Source organism: Pseudorca crassidens, chromosome 20, assembly GCF_039906515.1.
Source record: "Pseudorca crassidens isolate mPseCra1 chromosome 20, mPseCra1.hap1, whole genome shotgun sequence".
Taxonomy (NCBI): domain Eukaryota; kingdom Metazoa; phylum Chordata; class Mammalia; order Artiodactyla; family Delphinidae; genus Pseudorca; species Pseudorca crassidens.
In genome coordinates, this window is record NC_090315.1 from 3,050,207 (window position 1) to 3,068,353 (window position 18,147).

The 18,147-nt window shown below is 46.9% G+C and overlaps 1 protein-coding gene and 1 long non-coding RNA gene across 4 annotated transcripts; one reads left to right on the plus strand and one right to left on the minus strand.

Moving 5' to 3' along the window:
• The first annotated feature begins 2,292 nt into the window (after positions 1 to 2,292).
• LOC137214303 (uncharacterized) lies at positions 2,293 to 7,811 on the plus strand. Its single transcript, XR_010938848.1, has 2 exons — positions 2,293 to 2,712; positions 3,346 to 7,811. It is a non-coding gene; the product is annotated as an uncharacterized lncRNA (long non-coding RNA).
• LOC137214289 (zinc finger protein 549-like) lies at positions 6,944 to 16,136 on the minus strand. 3 transcript variants are annotated; one of them, XM_067717780.1, is made up of 5 exons: positions 15,836 to 16,136; positions 14,708 to 14,828; positions 12,504 to 12,542; positions 10,430 to 10,556; positions 6,944 to 9,132 (listed from the first exon to the last, which is right to left on the minus strand). In XM_067717780.1, the coding sequence occupies exons 2-5, from the start codon at positions 14,783 to 14,785 to the stop codon at positions 7,577 to 7,579; spliced, it is 1,800 nt and encodes a 599-aa protein (XP_067573881.1). In that variant the 5' UTR covers positions 14,786 to 14,828; positions 15,836 to 16,136; the 3' UTR covers positions 6,944 to 7,576. The 3 variants fall into 3 exon arrangements, with proteins under 3 accessions (XP_067573881.1, XP_067573882.1, XP_067573880.1); XM_067717781.1 differs by lacking the exon at positions 14,708 to 14,828; XM_067717779.1 differs by having other exon boundaries at positions 14,708 to 16,136.
• Between the last annotated feature and the right edge of the window lie 2,011 nt (positions 16,137 to 18,147).

The window sequence follows — 18,147 nt, forward strand, 5'->3', positions numbered from 1 at the left end:
GTGTGCAGGCTTCTCATTGCAGTGGCTTCTCTTATTGCGGAGCACAGACTCTGAGTGCTTGGGCTTCAGTAGTTGTGGCATGTGGGCTTCAGTAGTTGTGGCTCACAGGCTCTAGAGCGTAGGCACAGTAGTTGTGACGCAGGGACTTTGTTGCTCCATGGCATGTGGGATCTTCCCAGACAAGGGCTCAAACCCATGTCCCCTGAATTGTCAGGTGGATTCTTAACCACTTCACCACCAGGGAAGCCTCAACCCCATGATTATTGATCAACTCATGGCCATTCTTGTTTCACCTGTCCTCACGCATATAACTGGGTTGTGCTACTTATAATCCCAACATCTTGTCATTCAATGCCTAATCTCCTCAGAATGTACTTCCAAAACGTAAGGACTCTTTCATAATCCTAATAACTTTCAGACAAAATTTTGAGTTGTCAAAGATATATTTTCAGGACTTTCCTGGTGGTGCAGTGTTTAAGAATTTGCCTGCTAATGCAGGGGACACGGGTTCTATCCCTGGTCTGGAAAGATCCCACATGTGGCAGAGCAACTAAACCCATGCACCACAACTACTGAGCCTGCGCTCTAGATCCCATGAGCCATAACTACTGAGCCCGTGTGCCACAACTACTGAAGACCACGTGCCTAGAGCCCATGCTCAGCAACAAGAGATGTCACCGTAATGAGAAGCCCGTGCTCTCTGCAACTAGAGAAAGCCAGCGCACAGCAACGAAGACCCAATGCAGCCAAAAATAAATAAATACATTTTAAAAAATATATATTTTTTCAGTGTTCAGTTTCTTTTTCAATTTTCCCAAAAATATGTTTGTTCTTTAAGGCAGTCAGATCCAAAATGGATCTATATGACTTTTAGTAGATGTATCTGGGAAGTCTCAATTCACTTACAGATATCATTTCATTTTTTAAAATTCTTGGGCCATTCATTTGTTGAAGTTGCTCTGTCGTTTGCCCATCAGAATTTGCCATGTTCTGGATTTGGGGTGTGCGTGTGTGTGTGTGTGTGTGTGTAAGTGTTCTCTGCCCTGGGCTGTGCTGTGCACGGTCCTTCCAGCGCCCCAAGTCCGCGCTGGAAAATCACCAGCTGGGGGCTCCCAGTCAGTCAGCCTAGCGCCCTGGAGGAACGAACCTCTCTCACCTCCCCAGCTCGGACTTGCGCTCCTCCAAGAAGCTCACCCCACCCGGTTCCCCGGAGCTGACGATCTTGTCCACAAAACGTGCCCCCTCCACGCGTCTCCGGAGCCCCAGCTCAGAACGAGGCTAACGATCTGCTCAGACATCCTTGCATGCAGCTTCCGAAAATTCTGCCGGAATTTGACAGTAACACTAATATCCTCACATAGGCCGAGAAAAATAATAATAAATGCGCCGTTTCCATTTAAAAAGTTTTACAAAACAAAACCCAGCATGGAAGTCGTTTATCCTAGTCTCTTATTTTGGACACCCCCGACTTTCTGCTTCCATACGCAGTGACAATCCTAGTATTGGTCGGGCCCGGGGGCTTGGGGCGAGGGGGTGAGGGTCTGCTTCCACCGTTCGCACTGAATTAGGACTAACATCGGAAATGGGGGTCGGGGCGCATTCCTTCCAGGACCGCGGCTTACCCCCTTGCAGTCATGGACCTGTTTCTTCTATACATGAGACCCAGAATTGTTCCGGCTCTCTCCCTACACTGGCAAAAAGGCGCCCCCACCAGACCCGGGGCACAAGGGTCCGCCTTGAACACGTGCGAGTGTCCCGGGAGCTCTGCGCGGCCCTGTCTGCCTCGCCCTGCATCTTCTGGCGGGCTGTACCCGGGAGCGGCTCCCGCCTGTTCCTCCCCCAAATTAGGTAATGCCCAAAGGAGGTCTACGTCAGCAGGCTTCACGGACGTTCCTTGCCTTCTTGGGGGAGGTCATCCCCGAATTCGCTCAATTTGGGGGCTTCACGGGACCCTAACACCCCATTACTTAAACGCTCGTATGATAAAGGAACACAGGCAGACGGGCGGCAGGGGCTGCGAGAGAAGCGAGGGCGGCCAAGAGGGCGCAGATGTGTCCAGGACCGCACGCCACCCCTCCGGCGCCGCGATGGTTTACCCCCGTGACGTAAGGTCTCATTCATAAACACTGTTATAAAGAGTGGAGGCGGGGAGGGAGACGCAACAGGGAAGACATATGGGAACATATGTTTATGTATGACTGATTCACTTTGTTATAAAGCAGAAACTAACACACCATTGTAAAGCAATTATACCCCAATAAAGATGTTAAAAAAAAAAAAAAAAAAGAGTGGAGGCGGTGCCGTGTGCTCCCCGCCTCTGGGCTGCTAGCTCCTCAGTCGGGGACTCAGCCGCCGGCCTGATGGGCAGGGACCGCACCCCGCCCCGGCCCCGCTCCAGCCGCACCCTACCACCACCCTGAATTCTTCCGGCTTCAACGCACGCCACGCTTCAACGCCCGCTACCGCCTGGCGTGCTACCACGTGGTGTCCTCCCGCTGCTGCATCGCTTTCCGGGCCGCGGACGGTTCCTCCTGCTGTCACTTCCTGGTCAAGTCCTCCGGCACTGGCTCTCCCGACCATGCGCAGGAAGGCTGGGCTCGCGGGACTCGCGGTTCGGCGTCCCTCCTTCGCCGGGGAGGGAGGCTGTCCCGGCCGGAGCATCCCGGTCCCGGGAGCCCTGGACTTGCTGGAAGCGCACGCACGCTTGTCCCAGTAAGAATGGTCCCTTTTCCGCGCCGGCTGTTTTGGAGCGCTCCGGCCCGCGCGCTGTGGCTTGTGTCCGGCGGGAGCCGAACAAACGCGTGCCAAGCAGAGACTTGCTCACAGGACCCCGGCTCCCCGGGGAGACGGCAGAAAGTGGGCGCCCTCCCTCCGCTGGCAGCCTGGAGCAGGCAGGAGGGGCGGGGAGGAGGGGAAGCGGGCGGGTGGTAAGGCAGTTCACCGATAAAAAGCGAGTTCACTCGGGAAACTCTTGAGGGGTTCCTGCGTCAGTACAGAAGTCGAGTACATTTATAAGAACCCCCTTTCGAGCCGGTGATGCTGAGGGAATAATGGGAACGCAGTCGCAGGATGGAGGAGAAAGGCAGTGCGCGGCAGAGTTCTTGGGAGGAAATGGGCGACCTTCCATCCAGGATGAAGGGACAGAATTCTTGGGAGGAAAGGGGGAGACCTTCCATCCAGGATGAGGGGACAGAATTCTTGGGAGGAAAGGGGTAGACCTTCCATCCAGGATGAGGGGCATATAAAAAGAAATGAGCAGTCCAGGACAGTTTCTTCTCCCTCTCACTCCACCTGTATCCAGAACCTGCTTGGTTCCCTCAGCTTTCCCCTCCTGTTTCCTTCTAGGACTTGTGCATAGACCTGGCCGGCTCCAGTGCCAACCTCATCCCAAGGGTGACTGCCATCCGGACCAGCCCAGACCTGCAGCGGCTGGTACGGCCCACTGAGGTGTTCTTGGCAGCCCCATCACACAAGATTCCCCCACCCATACGGAGTTCTTCTGGCCTGGATGGGGGTTATCCCATGAAGACCATGGCAGGAGGCAGAACTCAGGGCGTTGGCAGGAAGGGCAAGGTGGAACAGGTGAGGAGTCGGTGGTCACCTTCTCTCTGTAGGGAGGGCTGGGGTGGCAACATTGGAGGAGATGGGGAGCACGTGGATAGAATGAGGCCACTGATGGAATTCACTACACATCCTGAACTGGCAACCCTGGCTCAAAGCCCTTTCCATCCCAAGTCAGACTCTGATAGTTCCACCCCAAGAAATAGCCTAATAGTTTATTCTTTAGTAGGTTCCTATCATGCTTGTAGACTGGGCTCTCCTTTCACTTGCTGAGGATCTTGTAAAAAAGAAAAATTTTCGTATCTGTTTTAATACTTTCGTTTGGTATGTGTATTTTCTAAACAATGTCTTTTTATGGTCATATAGTTGATTTACAATGTTGCGTTAGTTTCTGGTGTACTGAATTGCTTTGCAGTACATCTATCAAAATATGAAAAAATATGTAAAATATATACATATATTTTACAAAATTATATATGTAAAACATATTCTTTCAGATTCTTTTCCATTGCAAGTTATTACAGGATAATGAATATGGTTCACTATGCTATACAGTAAATCCTATTGTTTATCTATTTATATATAGTGGTGTGTATCTGTTAATCCCATACTCTTAACTTATATACATCTTTATCCATTCATCTATAGATGGACACTTGGGTTGGTTCCATGCCCTTGTGATTGTATATAGTGCTGCTATGAACATAGCAGTGCACTATATTTTCCAATTAGAGTTTTCTCCAGATGTATGCCCAGGAGTGGGATTGTTGGATCATATGACAGCTCTTATTTTTAGTTTTTTAAGGAACCTCCATACTGTTCTCCACTGTGGCTGCACCAATTTAATTCCCACCAACAGTGTAGAAGGCTTCCGTTTTCTCCACACCCTCTCCAGCATGTTATTTGTAGACTTCTTGATGATGGCCATTCTGACCAGTGTGACGTGGTACTTCATTGTAGTTTTCATCTGCATTTCTCTAATAATTAGTGATGTTGAGCATCTTTTCATGTGCCTGTTGGCCACCTATGTACTGCCAGGGAATTCCCATTTTGTCCATTTCTCAATTGGGTTGTTTTTGTTGTTAATTTTATTTTTTTGTTTTTTGTTTTTTTTAATAAATTTTATTTTTGGCTGTGTTGGGTCTTTGTTGCTAAGCACAGGCTTTCTCTAGTTGTGGCGAGCAGAGGCTACTCTTCATTGTGGTGCACAGGCTTCTCATTGCACTGGCTTCTCTTTGTTTTGGAGCATGGGCTCTAGGTGCATGGGCTTCAGAAGTTGCAGCATGCAGGCCCTACAGCACAGGCTCAGTAGTTGTAGGGCATTCATATTTGATTTGATATTAATTTCTTCTGCTTTCTCTGGATTTCTCTTTTCTTTTCCTAGTTTCTGAAGGTGGAATCTGAGTTCCTTGATTTGACACGTTTTTTTCTATAAGTGTTAAATGTGGGATAAATTTTCCCTAAAGTACTGCTTAAGAAAACGCCAATAAGACTTCCCTCGTGGTCCAGTGGTTAAGAATCTGCCTGCCAATGCAGGGGACACAGGTTCAATCCCTGGTCCAGGAAGATCCCACATGTGGTGGAGCAACTAAGCACATGTGCCACAACTACTGAGCCCACACCCTGCAACTACTGAAACCCATGTGCTCTAGGACCCACGTGCCACAACTGAGCCCATATGCTGCAACTACCAAAGCCCTCATGCCTAAAGCCTGTGTGTGCTCTGCAACAAGAAAAGCCACCACAACAAAGAGTACCCCCTGCTCGCTGCAACTAGAGAAAAGGCCACACACAGCCACAAGACCCAGCGCAGCCAAAAATAAATTTAATAAATTAATTTTAAAAAGAAAGAGAAAAGAAATCGTCAATAAAAGGAATGCTCTGGTGGTCTGGTGGTTAAGAATCCGCCTTCCAATGCAAAGGACGCAGGTCCAATTCCTGGTCAGGGAACTAAGATCCCACATGCTGCAGGGCAACTAAGCCCATGCACCTCAACTACTGAGCCCACATGCTCTGGAGCCCATGGGCCACAACTAGAGAAGCCTGTGCAACTAAGAGCCCATGCACCGCAATGAAAATATCCTGCATGCTGCAGTGAATATCCTGCTTGCCACAACTAAGAGCCAATGTAGCCAAATAAATTAAAAACAAAAAAGAAAACCCCAATAAACTGTTCCCCACCTGGGCTGCTCCAACCCAGCCACCCTTCCAAGGCACGCACCAGGGAGTACTCTTGGTCTGGGCCTGCTCCAGAACAATAAGCAGCTGTCCTCCTTTTATTCTAACATGAATATTTTAATAATCAATCAAAGGTATAGTATTTCTAATAGCTCTTTTAAATAAATTTATTTATTTTTAATTTTGGCTGTGTTGGGTCTTCATTGCTGCAGGCAGGCTTCCTATAGTTGCAGCAAGTGGAAGTAACTCTTTGTTGTGGTGCTTGACCTGCTCATTGTGGTGGCTTCTCTTGTTGCAGAGCACGGGCTCTAGGCATGCAGGCTTCAGTAGTTGTGGCACATGGGCTCAGTAGTCGTGGCTCATGGGCTCTAGAGTGCAGGCTTAGTAGTTGTAGTACACGGGTTTAGTTGCTTCGCAGCATGTGGGATCTTCTCGGACCAGGGCAGGTGGATTCTAAGCCACTGCACCACCAGGGAAGTCCCTCTAATAACTCTTTGTAGATGTTTATAAGATCAAGAAGGATTGTTTCTATCCTTAGTTTAATATCTAACTGTAATAGCTATGAAAAATTCAGAAATTGAAAAAATTTTTTTAAAGTTTCCATTCACTATATCATTCTATGTAGAAAATACCTGGGGATGTTTAAGTCATACGAGACTTATAAACAGAAAACTAAAAAACATTGCTAACAAAAATTAATCTAAGATCTAAATAAAAGAAGCTATCATGTTTATGAATTGGGACACTCAGTATGCCTTTCTAAATTAAAGATTAAATGCAATTCCAGTCAAAATCCTAGTTGGTTTTTGGGATGTTCAAATTCACAAGTGGATTCTAAAATTCACATGGAAAGGCAAAGGACTAAGAATGGCCATAACAACTTTGAAAAAGAAAGTCCAAGGAGTACATGACCTTGATTTCAAGGCATATTAAAACAACAAATTATTCAACACATGAAAGGATTGACATAAATAAAGTAGATAAATGCAACAGAAGATAAAGTTCAGAAGTAAACATATACATATGATTGACCCTCAGTGAGGATACAAAAGCAATTCAGTGGAGAAGGTATTTAAGTCAGTATCACTGCAGCAACTGGGTATCCATATTTTAAAAAGAACTTCCAAAAATGAACTAAATATGAATCATTTACATCAATTAAAAAAACTAAACTTTAAAGTTTCAGAAGGAAACATAGAAAAACTTCTGTCTTTAAATTTGGGAAACATTTTTCATTTATTGATAGAACACCAAAAGCATAAGCAGTAAAAGAATAAATGCACAAGTAAGACTCCATTAAAGCTGAAAACTTTTTCTCTGGAAAAGCTACTGAAACGAGAAGACCAATTCTGGATGAAAATAATGTCAGATATTTCCATTAGAGAACCTTAATCAATAATCCATGAAGAAATGTCAAAACTCAGTAATTAAGATGACAAATCATATAAACAGAAATTTCAAAAAACTATGAATGAAATTATAACATGAAAAACCACTCAACATCATGTCAATAGGGAAATACTAGTTAAAATCACTAGATACCACTATACACCTCTTACATCACTGAAGTTAGAAAGCCTGACCATACCAAGTGTTGATAAGAATGTAAAGAACAGGAACTCACGTTCTGGTGCTTCTGGTAAGACTGTAACAGGATACTACCAGTCTACGAAAGTTTGGCTCCACGTAAGTTAAATTTTCACTTACTCTATGACACCTACTCTATATGCTGCTAGATATTAACTCAAGTGAAGGAAAGCTTAAGTCTGGAGGGCATTTCTCCAGTGTGAACTTTCTTGTTTTTTATGAGCCTGGAGCTGCCTGCAAAGAACTACACTCAAGGTTTTCCTCTAGTATGGATTCCCTGGTGGGCAATAAGACCTCTTCTATAGACAAAGGCTTCTCCACATTCACTGCACATATAAGGCCTTTCTCCAGTGTGGATTCTCTGGTGGACAACAAGACTTCTTCTGTAGACAAAGCCTTCCCCACATTTATTGCATGTGTGAGGCCTTTCTCCAGTGTGGATTCTCTGGTGCTCAAGAAGACTTGTTTTGTAACTGAAAGGCTTGCCACATTCATTGCAATTAAAAGGCTTTTCTCCAGTGTGGACAGTTTGGTGCCGAACAAGTGAATACTTGAGCTTGAAGGCTTTCCCACACTGATTACACTCATAGGGTTTTTCTCCAGTGTGGATTCTCTGGTGCTCAACAAGTTTAATTTTGACCTTGAAAGCTTTCCCACATTCACTGCACTCATAAGGCCTTTCTGCAGTGTGAACATTCTGGTGTTTACTGAGGGCAGAGCTGCTTGTAAAGAACTTCCCACATTTACATCCATAAGCCTTTTCTCCAGTATGACTTCTCTTATGCACAACAAGACTTCCTTTGTAGACATAGGCTTTCCCACATTCACTGCACATATAAGGCTTTTCTCCGGTGTGGATTCGCTGGTGATCAAGAAGCCTTTTTTTGAAGACGAATGACTTCCCACATTTGCTACACTCATAAGGCTTTTCTTTTCTCCTCTGATGCACAAGGAGATTTTTTCTGTAAAGGAAGGGCTTCCCACATTCACTGCTCTTATGAGAATTTTCTCCAGTGTGGACTTTTTGGTGCCTAACAAGTGTATCCTTTTGAAGGAAAGCTTTCCCACATTGATTACACTCATAGGGTCTTTCTCCAGTGTGGATTCTCTGGTGCTCAACAAGTTTATATTTGTGGGCAAACACTTTCCCACAATTAGGGCACTCATGAAGCCTTTTTCCTATGTGAACCTTCCTATGGTGAGTAAGACTGGAGGTGAGTCTAAAGAACTTCCCGCAGTCACTGCACTCATAAGGTTTTTCACCAGTGTGAACTCTCAGGTGCTCCATGAATTTATACTTCTTACTGAAGGCTTTGCCACATTCATTGCACTCATAATGCCCTTGCCCAGGGTGAGAGACCTCCCTGCTCTGCTTGCTTCTACCTGGGTGCTCTCCATCGTGGGATGGCTGGTGATGGGGAAAGCCCAAGCTTCTTAGGAATGCCTTCTCAACCTCTCCGCATGTGAACATATTGTTGGGTAAAAAGACTTTGCAGCTCGTCATAAGCAAGGCTCCATTTTCCTCGCTTCTGAGGTGTTTCTCTCCACTGGGCTGCTTCTGGTGATGTTGTAGGTGAGAAGTGAACATTTTCCCACAGGCCCCAGAAGAGGATGGTTTCAGCCCAGAATGCACTCCTTGGTGCTCAGTCAGGTACAAAACACATTTCTCTACCAGGGCACCCATATCCGAAGTAAGAGTCTTCAGGATAGATGGGTCTGGATTTGGATTCCTGTCTTGTGTCACTAGTTCTACAGAAACACATTGTTCAGAAGCAGCCTCCTCAGTACCTACTGCACACCAACACCCTGAAAGCACAAAAATGCTGATAAACTGTATGGAGACATTGGTGGTACAGGAGTCTACTACAAATTTGTGCATGACACATGTAGGTATAAGCCCATGGATTTGTTATTAAAACAAGGGAGGAAGGGTCAAGTGGTAGAAGGGGATACTGTGCAATACTAGGTCTCTGATGGTCGCAGAACAGGAAATGTCTCAAACCCGCAAGAACACAGGATACCAGGATGTCGTGCCATGCTGAGAGGAGAGGCTAGAACAACCCACTCCTCAGCCAATGGCTTTCAGCAGGACTTTCTGGTGGTGACAAGGGTCAGCTCTGTAGAATGCGTGTCTCAATCCAGGAAAATGCAATTACACCTGACTATCAGTGTTCAAAGGCAATATAAGTAAACATGTATCTCTCATGATACATTAACGATATGCATATACAATATATAAAATACATAAAATTGGAGAACAGTGCAGACAGGGGGAAAGGAGAGTTTTGGAGGACACTAAGGTGGAAAACAGGAGTCAGAAATCACAGTAGAAATGAAAAGTGGGCAAAGTGTCAAAATGGGGAGAAGTGGAAGAAAGAAATTAAGTATGAGCATGATGAGTCTTGACGCTGAAAGAGGAGAGAGCAAAGGACATTTCCCTGTAGGATTAGAACTCATCAATGATATCATGCCTTCCTACAGCTCCTGCTCACCAGGCTCAGGATGTAATTAACCCTCATCCTATGACTAGACAGGGGCCTACCTCGTCAGGCACCCAGGGTTGCCTCCAGCTTTCAGCTCAGGCTGGGTGACTATGAGCCCTACCAGATCAAACTCCTCAGAGGAAAATAGGGCCATTAGGAGAAAGACACTGGCCCAGAGTGAACCAACCAATGACAGATTTCAGGAAAAAAAATGTATCACTAGAAGAACCTTAAGGAGTCTTGCAAAAATAATCTAGGGTTGACCACAAATGCTGACCATGTAAGTGTCTGTAATTCCTGACACAGACAGTGCAAAAAAAGGATTAGAATGTGTGACACAGATCTTGCACACATCTGAACAGTCAACACACCTAGCAGTGGCAAAGCTAAGTGGCATCAGCTGGACAGGCTTCAAGCCTCTGAGACCAAAGGCTTCTGTGAAAGGCTTCAGAGCCTATGGTACAGGGCTGAACACACAGGGTGGGGGAATGCAGCTCAAGTGCCAGGAAATCGGGGAAGTAAGCAATGTCCAAGGTCCAGGCTGGGAAGGATGGAGTGAGCCATGCAAAAAGAAGGGCAGAGTCCCATACGGGGCAACGGTGTGGAACAGGGGTCCTTACCCAGGGAGGCTATAAGTGACAGGTTCTCCAGCATCACGTCACAGTACAGGAGTCTCTGAGCATCGTTAAGGAGACCCCACTCCTCCTGGGAGAAGGACACAGCCACATCCTCAAAGATCACATGGCCCTGTCATGAGGGGGACAAGTGAGTTCACAGCAGCCTCTGCAACCAGGACCCCAGATCATGGTCGTCTACCCCAGTGACCCAGCTCAGAGGACACACCAGGTCCTCATGTCACAGGAACCTGCTAGCATTACATCATTTAGTTAAAACAGAGAGGGAGACAAGCAGTCTCACAGATGCTTTGGGGCTGCCACACAGAACCCCAGCCACTCTCCTCAGAGTCGACTCTCCTGAGATCAAACAGACCACCCCACATACAATGACACTTGTCCTCAGCCCCCTGGAGTAAAGTGTGGGGATAAAGGCCCTGAGTCCATGCTCACACTCCCTCCATCTCCATTGCCCAGCCCTGCAGGTTCACAACTCCCTCACGTGCCCGACCGTGAGCCCCACGCAACCACCTCAGCCTCAGACCTTCGGCACCTCACTCTGTTCCCCATGTGCCACCCAGCATGCGGTGCTTCCCCAGGCCTCTGTGGGACCCGCTGCTACAGGTGGTCCCAGCACTGTTTTCCATACCCCCACAAGGCCTTGATCCCTGTTCCCACATCAGCACCCAGACATTGTGTGGGGTCAGATGCCCGGAGCCCTAGTCCTCCACAGTGTCCCACGACTGACCCCGCAGCACTCACCCCTTCCTCTCTCTGCTCCTCTCATTCCAAGCCCCGCCCCCCACCCCCCAGCCAAGCCCAAGACGCTGTTCCAGCTGCGCTCATCTGCCCTCAGCTGTTCTGTCGTCCATTCTCACACTCTTCAGGTTCCAACCACAGTCATCACAAAACTTTGAACCTGTGGAGGGGAAAAAATGCCCCAGGCCTTACCTCCCTGTCATCTGACCTCCATTCCTGCTTTGCTCTGAATCCATACCTTATCCACCCTTTCAAATCCTGTGCCACGACAAGGACTTCCCCTGAGGCCACTTGCACCCCCCCCACACTCATGGTCACTGCACTAACTCATCCATCTTAGTGATGACAGCCACCCCTGTCCCTGTGCCCAGGGAGATGAGCCAGTCTACGGAGAACACCCTCCCCACCCTACAACTTTCATGGCACCCACACATGACCTGAGGGCCTGGAATCTGACATGGTCCACATGCCATCCACCTGCTAAGGGGTATCTTCAATCCTGAACCCCACCTTCCCTGAACTCCAGGTGTGTTTCCAATGGCCCAGTTGACACCTCCTGTGAGACACCCCGACAATATCTCAGACTCAGCATGGGGACACAGAACTCTGGAGATTCCTTCTGTCCATTACTCCTACTTTTGACTTCCCGTCTCAGACATGGCGTCCCCACCGTCACTTAGAGGCAAACATCCTGGGGTCATGTCAGACTACTCTTTCTCATCCTGTACAGCAGAAAGTCAGGTGTACCACCAACGAGATTGAGAAACTCACTTCCTCTCCTGCTACAGAGCCATTGCCAGGATCCAGCCACAATCGACATTCAGTGGAAGACTGTGCCTTCCACTGGACCCCTGGCTCCTTCGTACCCCACCACCACCACCACCACCATCTTCCTCCTCTCTGCAGGCAGAGCAGCCTCTTCAGACCCAGCGTCAGATCACTTCCCTCCTCTGCGGCCAACATGGCATGGACCCGCCCCTTCAGGAGAGGCCCAGCTCCTCAGGCTCCCATCCCAGGAATGACTCATGACTTCAGTCTTTATCAGCCCAAGTCATGGGTCCTGCAGTTCCCTGAACACTCCCCTCTCAGTCTCATCTCCAGGCTGTGCCCAAGGACATGTCACCACTTGACCTTCTCCACTGGACACATGGGAACACCTCTGTACAACTTCTGCCTTGATTAATGATCCTGTGCCTGAGATGATGCCAGGGTCCAGACCTAAGGGCCCATAATCCCAGGACAACACTGTCTCCTATATCTGTGTGTGAGGACCAGGGGTAGGGAGGACATCTGAGTAGGTACAGGGGCTTCTTCCACTTACCTGTCCAGGGACCATAAATGCTGCTGCCACCATGGGAACCTGTGAAAAGAGGGAGTATCTGAGATAAAGGTGATTATGGTGAGGATGTAAAGGCTGAGCTGTTTCTTCCCTTCCTTTTCCTGGACATGAGTCATCTGAGGCTGACCTCTGACCTCAGATCCTCACTCTTCAGAGCTATAGCTTGACAACTCGATAGCCTTAGACAAAGACTCAATGTCCTTGGGACTTCCCTGGTGGTCCAGTGGAGAAGACTTAAATCTTCCACTGCAGGGAGCCCGGGTGCCATCCCTGGTTGGGGAACTAAGATCCCACATGCCGTGTGGTGTGGCAAAAAGAACCCACTCACCCTCTTTGAGTCTCAGTGTCTTCATGTAAATGGCAACACTTAGGATGTCTAACTCATAATGTGTACATACCAAATGCATTATTACCTCTCCCATGGTAAGATTCAGCTATTACAGAACACAGGATTAAGATTTCTATAAATGTTTTTGAAAATTAGGTTTTTCTTACATGTCTTTCAAGGCTTTCTGAGACAAAGTATCTTTTCTCAACCACCAATTATCTAATTTTATGACACCACCCTGGTGCCCTACAATTCATTCCTATTATTACACTACCTGAAATTAGTGATAGAATCCACTGGTTTAAGCCCATAAACTGCCCTCTTTTGAGAAGCCAGTTCCGATCCCTGGTCCCCAGGCTACCAGGACTTCTGTCCCACTTGGCTACAAATTCAGGGTTTCCCATAAACCCCTCCTCGGTTTTGATAATTTGCTGAAATGACCCATGAAGTTAGGAAAACACTTTTCTTACTTTTTCTGGTTTACTGTAATGTATACAATTTAGGAACAGTCAAATGGAAATGACGTCTACGTCAGGGTGGGGGAGGTAGAGGGCATCAGGGGTTTCCAGGTCCTTTCAGTACATGCCACCCTTCCAGCACTTCCACAATTTCAATGTGTTCACCAATCTGAAGGAACCTTGAACTTCATTGTTCAGCAGTTTTTATACCTAATCTCCAGGTCCCCTCAGATCCTTAGGAGTTGCCGGGTAGGTCTGGGAGTTGAAACGTCTAATCACTTGTTTTTTCTAGAGAGCACTCCCATCCTGAGGGTATCTGGAGAATCCACCCTATGTCACTTCATTATAATAAACTTCCACGTGATAAAAAGGGCTAGTTGTGAATAACAAAAACAGTCCTAATTCCCAGGCAATTCTAAGGGGTTCAGAGCTCTATGTGAAGAACTCAAGACAAAACCTAAACATATATATATTATTATAACACAGATATATATTCTCATTTTAAGCAGTTATTACTTGCTTACACAAGATTAACTTGCCAAATCTATACATTTTTAACCTTGTAGTTTCCTGGGAGAGCTGAGGCACGTGTGCCCTTGACTGGGCCTGGGCTGCTCCACCAGCATGGCTGACATTTTTCTGACTCCACAAGGAGTGGGCAGTCGGCTGAGTGTTCAGAACAGTGAATCTATACAATCTCACAACTCCTTCTCCATCTCCATCTCAGGCAAGGTTCCTTACTCCTTATACCCTTGCTTCCCCAGAAAGCCCTGGAACCACAGGACCCTCCCATCTTCAGGCAACCTCAGAAAGTCCCACCCAGTTTGCCCTGCCCTCCAACCCCAGGTCTCTCTACTTTGATCTGAGGTCTCCTTGCACAGAAATGTGAGAAGACTTTCCCTCCTAAATTTGAGTCCAGACATGGCCAGAGTCCAGGACTTAGGCTGTCACCACATGGACATTGCTGAGCTAGCGACCTCCTCCCCCAATTCCAGATTAGGGACTCCAGCAGCCCCTGTGTCACCAATTGGCCCCAACTGTTAACTCCTTACTTTTTTTTTTTTTTTTGGCTGCCCCACACAACTTGCAGGATCTTACTTAGTTCCCCCACCAGGGGTTGAACCCAGGGCCACAACAGTGAAAGCGCCAAGTGCTAATCACTGGACCACCAGGGAACTCCCTCCAAAATCCAATTTTAATCTCTCCCTGACATGTCTTCCAGATGCTCAGCCAAAAGAAAATCTTTATTGTCCTTTACTCTGTCCTTTTGCTTAGAACATTCATTGCCAATTATCTTGCAGATTTATTATGAACCTTATTAGTTGTATTCCTTTGTAAAAAATTAATAAACAGAAACCTCAGTTAGAGTTGGCACACCAGAAGGGGGAGCCCTTACTGACCTGAGACAATAACAGTATCCAAAAGGAAGAAGACGACTCTCTTCTCTCCTGGAAAGGACTCAGGCAACGAAAAGCCATGGACTCTGGTGACTATAGCCCTTCTAACTTCCCTCTTTAATCTCTATAAAAGTGTTAGTTCATCATGGCCGCACATCTCAATTGCAATTCCCTGATGATCCCGAAAAAAACTCATCTTTGCAGAAGAAATAGCTGGGAAACTATTTGTTTCAGGTCAATAACTTCCATAGGCACCACTCTGGTCCAGAAACCAACTTACTCTCTGGAGTGGAATGCACTAGGCTCTCCCAGGTCTCCCTGCCTCCACCCTCAGCTCCCCCTTCCCAGTCTGTTCTCCCCTGAGCAGCCTCTGAAATACTTTAAAACTAACTCAGTGTGTCTTCCTGATTTATTCACAATCCTCCATGACTTCCAAAATGCCGACTGTTGGCCCAGAAGGGCTCATATGACTCCTCCATAATGCCACGTCTCTGAAGAAGGGACTCCAACCCCAGGTTTCCAGAATGTTCCCGGCTCTTGTGACTCTCCAAGGATTTGCACGTGCCAAGCCCCCAGCCTTTAACACTCTCCATACGGCCTGTCAGAAATAGGGCCACCACACACGCACACCTAAAGTTCTGGAGACAGGGGCCTGAACCGCAGTGCCCTGAACAGGAGACCCTCATTTGAGGCTTGAGGATTCGGGTCAGGATCTGGGGGGCCCCAACAGTCACCTAGGTCGTGTAAGATCTGTTGGCCCGGGTGAAAGGAGGCCCGGGGGGTAAGAGAAAACATCGACCAGTATGAGGTAGGAGAGGCATTGGGACATAACGACCTCACCTGTTCTGGGAATCAACAAGAGACTCTAACTTCCTGCCCAGAAAACAATGGGGCTGATGGGAAGGGAAAATGGGCTTACGCCCCACAACAGACCAACCAACACCTGGCCCTGCTGTATCCTCACCAAATAAGGAATTACCCTGTATAGCAAACCACCCCCTCCCCTTGCAAGCCGCCTTCTGCTTTTACCCCAATAAAAATCCCTCTCATCCAGTACTGGGCGCGACTTCTCTGACCCCTTTCTCTCGGACCAGTGAACCTCGCCCGGGAGCGCTCCCTAATAAAGCTCACTTGAAGCTTTCCTCTGTTTCGCGGTGCCGTTTGTTAAGATCCGACCTTGCAGGTCGGGTCTTGTAGCCCGCTGGTTGCCGTAGGACCCGTTGAGCGCGGCGGGATAACGGTGGTAACGTGGCCCGAATATTCCGGAAGCAGGTTCCGCATCCCGCTCACTCCCGCGGAGTGTGGACGGCGTCCCCTCGAGCTTTTTCCAGTTTCCGTTACCTGGGCTGCACCTAGCGATCTAGAGCTTTGGGTCCTGCAAACGCAGCAAAGACCCCAAACCGCCGCCAACAGAAAGACACCGGAAGTTCCGTCCCCTCGTATTTCACAATCCCGGAAGAACCTCTGTTTGGGGCCTTCATTGGTGCGGAGAACAAGCCGATCCGCGCACAGTCTTCTAGGTAATGTAGTTCCCCTCAAGCCACCGAGTGCGGTGCGGACTAGACCCACCCCCAACCTGTTTGGGCATTAATGGGCCAAGTAGGTGCGGGAAGGACAAATTAGAAACGCGTCAAGGGATTTCCCTGGCGGTAAAGTGGGTAAGACTCCGGCCTTCCACTGCAGCGGGGGCGGGTTCGATCCTTAGTCAGGGAAATAAGATCCCCCAAGGTGCATGGCGCGGCCAGGAAAAAAATGTATTTACAGCACCTGAAACTAAGGGAACCTTGTAAATCGACTATATTTCAAATTAAAAAAAAAATTAAATAAAACACATAAAATTAGACCCAGCAAAACCTGTATCCATAACATTTATAAAATTCTGCTTTAGCTCGTATTTCTCAGCATAAAACTTTATATAGGATTAGAAAAAAATGCATTCCAGTTGTGAAAAGACTGAGACAAGCCACAGTCCTTATTTGTTGTTTTTGTTTCTTTATGAAAATCTTGGAAGAGTTTTCAAGTAAGAAAAATCAATTCAATAAGATTTTGGAATGAAAAAGGGAATTATATGCAAAAAAAATCTCGGTGTACTTCATTATTGTCTAAAATAATAACTACATAAAGTTAGATAACATTAGTCTATCGTTGATACTGTCCACCTCAGTAAACCTGAGAGGCAGTAATCAAGCACAACACATTTACTTGGGATCACAGAATTGCAATTCGGGACACGCATTCAAGTAGCAACCCAAAAGGTATTCTGCTAGGGAGTAAAATACAGGGGATTTTAAATGCAAAGAGAGTTTTGTATTACAGAATTTTAATTGGAATTGGAGGCAGAAGTTAGTCTTGGTTGAACAGGATTGTGTACTAAGACTATCACTAGAGGGAAGTAATAGTCCATTAGTGTGACAAGTTGCAAGTGTTATTGCAGAGTCCTTGGAATATTTGCAGGTTGGCTCAGATCAAAAGTTCATGGTTTCACCAGGTGGGGAGGTGCAGGATGTCCACTAATTAATAGCCTTCCAGCTCCACGTTAAAACCCCGTGACATCAGTGATTCCATTTTATTTCACATTCTACAACACTATTAATTTGTCATGCCTTGCAGGAGTTCTCAAAGCAAATACAAAAATTTTCACAGCATATGCACAAACTATATGATAATAGCAGGCTTCTTTTATTTAAAAAAAATTAAAATTGAAACAAGAAAAAAACGCTTTAAGAAGATATTGAGCTACCTATAATTTTAAAAGAGTTAATATATAAATAATAAATTCAATAAGTACTACTATTTTTTTAAGTACTACAAATTAAAAAGAGGAAGATTTAAAACCTGAGAAGGCAATATTCTTTTTTTTTTTGGCCCCACTGCCCGGCTTGCATGATCTTAGTTCCCCGCATAGGAATTGAACCCAGACCCACGGCCGAGTCCTAACCACTGGACCACCAGGGAGCTACTGAAGGCAACATTCTTTTTTTTTTAATTTATTTATTTTATTGATTTATTATATTTGGCTGCGCTGGGTCTTCGTTGCTGCGTGCAGGCTTTCTCTAGTTGCAGAGAGCGGGGGCTACTCTGTTGCGGTGCGCGGGCTTCTTGTTGCGGTGGCTTCCCTTGTTGCAGAGCACGGACTCTGGGCACATGGGCTTTAGTAGTTGCAGCATGTGGGCTCAGGAGTTGTGGCTCACAGACTTCAGTAGTTGTGGCTCTTGGGCAATAGGCACGCGGGGTCTGTAGTTGCAGCTCACAGGCTTAGTGGCACCACAGCATGTAGGATGTTCCCGGACCAGGGATCGAACCCGTGTCCCCTGTATTGGCAGGTAGATTCTTAACCACTGTACCACCAGGGAAGTCCCTAAATTTATTTATTTATTTATTTATTTATTTATTTATTTATTCGGTATGCGGGCCTCTCACTGTTGTGGCCTCTCCCGTTGCGG